The 7,162-nt window shown below is 33.9% G+C and overlaps 1 protein-coding gene across 2 annotated transcripts; it reads right to left on the bottom strand.

Annotated features, from left to right (window-relative positions):
* Positions 1 to 838: 838 nt before the first annotated feature.
* Positions 839 to 6,526, bottom strand: LOC136798241 (uncharacterized). Of its 2 annotated transcripts, none has more exons than XM_067054823.1 (7): positions 6,398 to 6,526; positions 4,258 to 4,300; positions 3,630 to 3,733; positions 3,204 to 3,332; positions 2,727 to 2,789; positions 2,329 to 2,403; positions 839 to 1,807 (listed from the first exon to the last, which is right to left on the bottom strand). In XM_067054823.1, exons 1-7 carry the CDS (start codon positions 6,410 to 6,412, stop codon positions 1,718 to 1,720), a joined length of 519 nt encoding a protein of 172 aa, XP_066910924.1. In that variant the 5' UTR covers positions 6,413 to 6,526; the 3' UTR covers positions 839 to 1,717. The 2 variants fall into 2 exon arrangements, with proteins under 2 accessions (XP_066910924.1, XP_066910925.1); XM_067054824.1 differs by lacking the exon at positions 6,398 to 6,526 and adding an exon at positions 6,095 to 6,114.
* Positions 6,527 to 7,162: the final 636 nt, after the last annotated feature.

Genomic DNA, 7,162 nt, shown 5'->3' with positions numbered 1-7,162 from the left:
GTTTAGAGCAGCCATACGGAAATGAGGCCCTAGCAACGGATGCGATTTACCGTTGCTAAGGAGAAAATTGTATACCAGGGCTCATAAGAAACCCTATATATCGGCAGATATTTATGCTACGGCCTTGAAATTTTCAGGGTATGTTCAGGAAGGATAAAGGATACTAAAAAGCCTTAAATCCCGAAATTGATAAATTTTTCACCAATTTTCAAAATCTCATATGACTACCCCCTTAACCACCTTCACTAATTGGCCGGATGTCTGAATGACAATCTGAATTAATTATTTCTTTTGTTTAGAGAGTAAAAACAAGTAAAAATGGGTCAAAGTCCCCCAAGCTGAGACATGAGTCATCAGAAGGTGACTCATACTTTTGTGATAAACAAATTAATTACTCGGTTGGTACGGTTACCCTACTGTTTTATTCGATCTTGAAATCTTGAAAGTCGGAAATTTAAGTTGTTCGAATAATAGAGCATTAAAATCATGTAAATATCTAAAGGCTTCACCTCGACGAGGTCAGAAATTTTGTTTTAAAAAAAGGAAAGATTTTCGGCATGCGGCTCTTAAGAGGGGTCGTTTTTTTAGGCTTCTCAAAGTGCACTGTAAGGGTCGACTCCAAGGGTGTGAAAAGTAAGAAAAACGAAGCATTTCGGACAAAATTTTGGAAAATCTGACCTTGAACATAGTAATGGACAAGCATTATCAAGAAATCTCACCGTGAGGGTCGATTTTTTTTTTTTTGAATTAAACGATTTGAAAATTCAACAGAAAAATGTTATCAGACTAGCAGAACATAGAACATCTGCTCAATATCAAATCTGGACAGAACAAAAAATATGTTTAAAAATAAATGTCTTTCTCAATTTGAAAACAAACCAAAATTTTTCTGATTACTGGAAACTTAAAAAATATTTACAAATCTATACCATCATATTTTTTGATAAATTTATCGTTAAAAAGAACATTCTGTAGTGAAAATAAAAAATAAAAAACAAAACAAAATGTATTCAACCCTGTTGATGACGAGAAACTAACCATATACTCAACCATAGCCTGAAGCCTGAAGCACTTAATAAGAGCTACTATACACTACACAATAGGGACTTTTAGCATCTAATACGGCAAGATTGTACAGAAAGAAATTCCTTAGGGGATTGATATAAGGATCGCAGCTAGGTATTATTTTACATAATCTTGACTGAATTAAGCTTTGTTCATATGATATTAAATATATGTAAAATTGAATAAAATTTGCTATTTGATTTCAAGATTTACTTTACGTCCTCATTGAAGTCGCCGTCCTAGATGCTAAAGGCCCTTAATATATTTGTGAGTGACGGCAAATTGCAAAGTGATCACATTATATTGATAGGGTGTCCTCAATATATTGCCAGTCTCATTTGCAATATTCCGAACAATAAAGGAAAATCGTTTACAGAAGGAAATTTATTCATAATATGACAAAAAATTCTTTTCTTAGTACATTACGGTCCGTAAACCATTTTGTCGAGTATTGTTAACAAACATACTTCGAAGATTGATTTTGTGAGGATGACCTTTAATGATGACTTTTTTTCATTATTAATAATATCTTTATCTAGATTGTTTATACTCGCTAATTCTCTAGGCCATAAATATTACACTATCTACACTATTGATATACAATATATTATTAAACTAGCCTATCTTAATCGTCACTACAACATGTTCACTATCAATATAACGACGTTTTCTTCATGACACGAAGAAATTCATTTTCGTTTATTTCACCATCTCCGTCTCGATCCGCTTCGTCGATCATTTCCTGTAGGAGAAAAAAACATTGAAAATAAAAACTTTCAATTGTAGGAAGCAATTTGTTCCTTTTAAACGTCATGTATAATGTGTAAGAAATTCAAGAAAGTTGATTGTAAGAATACTAGTTCTACTGAAGTAGCAGTCTAAAAATTTAGCGCGTAGTAGTACCAGTTGTAGTCCAAATTCAAAAATTTTGACGGCGAAAAACCATCTATCTAGTGATTTCCAGAGATAACTACCAGTAACAGAATACGACCCACAAGAAATTATTTTAGCTCAGGCTTTCTGACATTTTAAGAAAAGCATAAAATGAAAGAGGGTACGAAGATAGAATCCTGACTTCCTGACATTCAAAAAACTTCGAAATGCTGGATCGTAAAATGATGAACAACTAGCAAGGCGAGTTTTTACAGGAAACAAAAATTACTATTTTCATACTTTCTTTTCATTAATATACGATTCTTCGACATTTAGTATACATTACGTATACAGCACATTAGTACATTTTATTCGTTTTATCGAGCCTACCTGTAGTTCTTCATCCGTTAAATTTTCACCTAATTCTTTTGCTACCCTTTTCAAATTCTTGAACGAAATTCGTCCCTAAAACAAATTTATAATTTATTTAAAAAATAATATTGGACTATATGATGTAATCAGCTTGCAAATTTTCTTTACGAAAATATAATACACCTTTTTGACCGTAGCCGCCAATTACCGCGCGGGCATTTTTTTGTTCGTTTTACCACCCTAAAACCGTCCCAGTCTTTTTATAGCACCTAAAGACAATAGAAAAAAGTGTAAGAAAAGGATTGGCTCGAGTTTAGGGTGGTAAATTAAATAATAAAGTAGCACGCGCCTGACTACGGTCGAAAAGGTGTACAAGGATAGGATAAGACAGGTGAGTAAAGGCAAAAGAAGCTTACAGTGTTATCGTCATCAAACAATCTGAAAGCTTTCAAGATTTCTTCTTTCGAATCTTTTTCACTCTGAAATAAGATTTAATAATAATTCTATGTGATTTTAAGCAGTCTGCTTGTGTTTTTTCCTCGTGGATCAATGGGGGCGATTTAAAATCAATTCATTGGATGAGAGAAACCTTTCTGCAGTAGAAAGCTGACTTTTAGGGGACAAAAAGGATTTCGAAAATCATCCAGGATCTGCAAGGATAGGGAATTAAATTCCCTTTTCTCGCCGGTTATGTTTTTTATTAGTGGATGAATAATATTTTTGCGACCTCGGTTAAAATATATTGATAATTTTGGTTAATTTTAAGTAAACAAATTTTTTATCACTACACTGGCCAGGCAAATCACCAAAATAAAAAGCGAGTGCAAACTGGTGCAAAATTATTTGTAGTACAATGGTGATTTTTAATGTACAACATCTAACCAAAAAAATACCATTTTAGAGGTCATCATGACAAGGAATTCATTGAAGTCAATAGTGCCTGATCCATCCTTATCAATGTCTGATATCATCTTTTTAATCTCCTCTTTCTTGGGATCGAATCCTAATGCTCTCATTGCTACCTATAACACAAAAATCAGAAAATATAAGTGTATTTTAAAATGCAATTTTCTGGCAATTCTACAGGCGTGCAGGATCTGGACTTCAAGATTAGATTCAAAATACTAAGCAAAATATGTTATGGTCATCGTCGTTTTCAATTATCCATTTAGAAGTATGCATGAAGACTTACACTTTTTTAACAACAGTTAACAAACAAAAATATTAATCCCTGAGTAGATCCTCTTTAATAATTTTTTTCTTTTCTATCTGCAAAATCCAATGAGAAAAAAACGCATTTTAAATTTAATCAAACAAACCTTCAACTCTTTGGCATCAATAGTTCCTGAACCATCAGAATCAAACAAATCAAATGCTTCTCGAATCTCTTGTTTTTGTTCTTCTGTCAGCTCTGGTTTAGGTCCTGTAAAAGATTTTTATATATTACTTTTCAAATTTTATAGGTGGTCAGCAAATAACAGACTTTTGCAGAATTCTAAGCCAGGAACACCATTCTTTGCATATGGTTTATCCAAAAGCCAGTTCTTGTAACTTAAAACTGTCAAGAGTCTGTATATACCTGCTTTTCTATAAAATATTTAACATAACATGTGCAACAATAAATGATGTAACACAAGCAAGTTTTATAATTCTGATCGAGAACTATAATACCGCACTTACCTATAACAATCCATAGTTCCCTTAATAATCAAAAGCGCCAAACTCGCAAAAAAGTGGCTTTACTGCAGCAATATCTGAATTTTTGCAATTTTGATGCTTTTGGATTGTTAAAAAGGGAACTATTGGATTGTTATATAGGTAAGTACGGTAAATCTTTGATTAATTGCATTTGGCCAATACCCTAGTTTATAGCCAAGACAAAAATTGTAAACAACTTGGTATTGTTAAAAATGGAAAAAGTTGCAGCACTAGATAAAATGGTCATACCTTTCTTTTTATTCATCAAGGCCCCTTTTCGATATGCAGATGCCTAGAGAAAAGAATATCAAAATCAAAAGCAATCAATGTTAAGCTTTTATGGAAGGTTTATTCAGTTGTTGTGGAGCAGAATTAAGAGGGTATAACGCTGAGGTTTGAAAAACTCAACCTATGTTGGACTGCAAAAAAAAACACTGCTGTACAAACACTAAAAACTAATTATAATCTAATTAATTTCAAAGACAAATTAAATCGGTAACCTTGGGAGCACTAATAGACAAAAGATTTTTTCCACTCTGTTTGTAACAAACAAAGCTTTCATTTTCTGATTGTGTTTTTAATCTGCCATGACTGAAAGACAAGGAGGGTCCACATCGTGGTCGTGGCCATAGATTTATAAAGCCCGAAGGGCTAGATAGATTGCTTTTGCTGAAAAGTGTGCCGAGGTTAGGTAGGAAATCAGAAGCCTTGCAGGTTTTCGAAAACAATGGCAGCAATATTTTTTGCGATATTCACTTTTTTTTGCTTGGAAAAGCTTAAAGCACCATCTAGCCCTTCAGGCTTTATAAATCTATGGTCGGGCAATTTGCGCTGAATCTGTACCGTGTCCCGTCCGAAATCATGAAAAATAAAGTTAATTTTTTAAACATCACTCTGTTTTTTATGAAAGTCTATAGCCTATATTTCATGGAAATGTACCTTGACACCACCTTTTAAGGCCTAGATATATGCGAAAAATGATTTAGGACGGGACAGTACAGATTTAGCACAAATCGCTGTGTTAAAATGACAAAAAAACAACATTTACTTAGACTTATTATAAATCAAGAGCTTCTTTTTTACCATAAACTTGCCCGGGACACTCTATGGAATGAAAATAAATCAACCGGCTTTAAGCTAAAAGAGATATAAAATTTATGATTTCGGACGGGACAAGTGATTTCAGACGGGACTTTTCTAGCACACCCAAAATCAAATCTAATGTGCTTTGAATCTTAGATTAACTCAATTTAAATATGCTCTATCCTAGGTTACAATATTCAGCCGTTCAAATCTTTCTACCCTACAGAATTTCAGAAATATCGTCAATCTTATCGGGATTTCGGACAGGATATTTTTTGGTGTCACTTCCAATCACCTATGCACTGGGACCTATAGAATGGTAACCTGATGGTGAAATTATACTTTTTGGCAGATTTTCAAACACATACAGATTGAACATACTCTCAAACTTAAAAAACCTTCAATAAGCACTCTTAATAAGCTCCTCAATGTGTAATGATTTCGGACAGGACACATTTTGGTGTCAAAATGGACGTAAACAGAAATTCACTGCTGAGAGCAAGATGGAAAAAAGGTTTCAAAACACTTTTTTTGTAGAAAAACACATGAATAAATTCCCTATGTGGAAAATCAAAATTCTAGGTCAAATACCTTTCTGGAAAGAAAGTGCTACCATAAAACCAAAGCACTTTTTTGCTAAAAATTGCCAAAACGAGGAAAAATTGACACAAAATTTATGAATTGCAGACTAATGATAGACAGTTAAAACATGAAATTTTGCAGAAAGTGTACCATCACCAACCTGTATCTGATGAAAAAAGAAAAAAATTACTAACATTTAACCTTAATGAGATATATGCGAAAAATGATTTCGGACAGGAAGGTACAGACTTAGCGCAAATCGCACGGTCGTGGCAGAGTGACATGACATTTATCGTGACATGTTATGACAGAAAGTCACATATGGTAGATTTACGATTTTTACATATCTACACATATGGTAGAAATAGAGTACCCTGCCCAGTTGGCGACCGAAATTTTTGCATTCAAATTTATCACTTACTTTTAACTTTTTTGAAAATCCTTTTCAACCAACAGTTAGACAACTTTTAACATGTTCTTCGTGTTTGTTTTGATTTTTTATTGGAGGCGATCTTCTTAGAATAAAAAACTTTCGAAGCGAGCGGTACTAGTGCCCAGTTCCCGACCGACGTACCAGTCTGCGACCGATCGTTAAAAAGAGAAAATAAGTGCTCTACTTGCAGGTAAGGTCATATTAATTGATCAGGGTGATAAAAAAACTCATAAGCTTTCGCGTATTAAATTTATTTGCACTCATTCTTTTGTTTTAAAATAACTCACTTACATTTCCCTTCGGCATGTTTTTTCAGAATTTTTCTTCAAGTCGCCATTTTTTTCTAAAGTTTGTTTTTGTTTTGTTTTGAAAGTGGCGGTCTATGGAGAGTCTTCATTTGATAAAAACGCGGGAATTTTCTATGTCTACCCGGAGATTCAATATACCGGTTTCCTTTGTTATTTCAATCCGGAGCTAGAAACTTCGTATTGGAGCTGTCAAGTTGAAGACCGCAGGCATGCCCCTTGAATGTTTTGATCGCAATGTAAAGTCTTCTTTTTTTCTCTCTGTGCCTGGAATGTTTTGATCGCAATGTAGAGTCTTCTTTTTCTTACTTTTGTTTTGATTTTGTCGGTCGCAGACTGGACGTCTAATTTCGAAACTGATTGCATCAACTTTTTTATCAATATTTCAGAAGAAGGAAACTGTATTGAGCTGATTTTTATAGAAATGCTTTCTAACATATTCACGTTGTTACTAAAAGTGGTAACGGTAGGTAACGATAGGTAACGATAGGTAACGACAAGTAACGGTAGGTAACGACAGGTAACGATAAAGTAACGGTCGGTAACGATGAAGTAACGCAAGTAACGAGGGGTAACGAAAAAGTAACGAAGTAACGATGGGGAAAAAGCTGAAAATGGTGGCCCTGAGGTGTCGAACCCGGTGATTTTGGGAGAACCTAACGACTTTGGTTAATCTATTCAAGATGATTGTAGAGTAGGATCTGATCGTTCTGGTGAATATGACTGTGGAGATAATAAATCCAATCGTTTT

This window comes from Clytia hemisphaerica, unplaced genomic scaffold, assembly GCF_902728285.1.
Source record: "Clytia hemisphaerica strain Z4C2 unplaced genomic scaffold, Clytia hemisphaerica genome assembly, whole genome shotgun sequence".
Lineage (NCBI taxonomy): Eukaryota > Metazoa > Cnidaria > Hydrozoa > Leptothecata > Clytiidae > Clytia > Clytia hemisphaerica.
The sequence above is the reverse complement of the archived record's forward strand: the minus strand, read 5'-3'. Positions and strand labels throughout refer to the sequence as shown.

What these genes read in the sequence shown, in the direction of transcription:
- LOC136798241 (XM_067054823.1), bottom strand. An exon ending in CTTGATGAATAAAAAGAAAG is followed by an intron (nt 3,734 to 4,257) that starts GTATGACCATTT and finishes AATCTTTTACAG; the next exon opens with GACCTAAACCAGAGCTGACA. An exon ending in TGTTTGATGACGATAACACT is followed by an intron (nt 2,404 to 2,726) that starts GTAAGCTTCTTT and finishes AATTTGTTTTAG; the next exon opens with GGACGAATTTCGTTCAAGAA.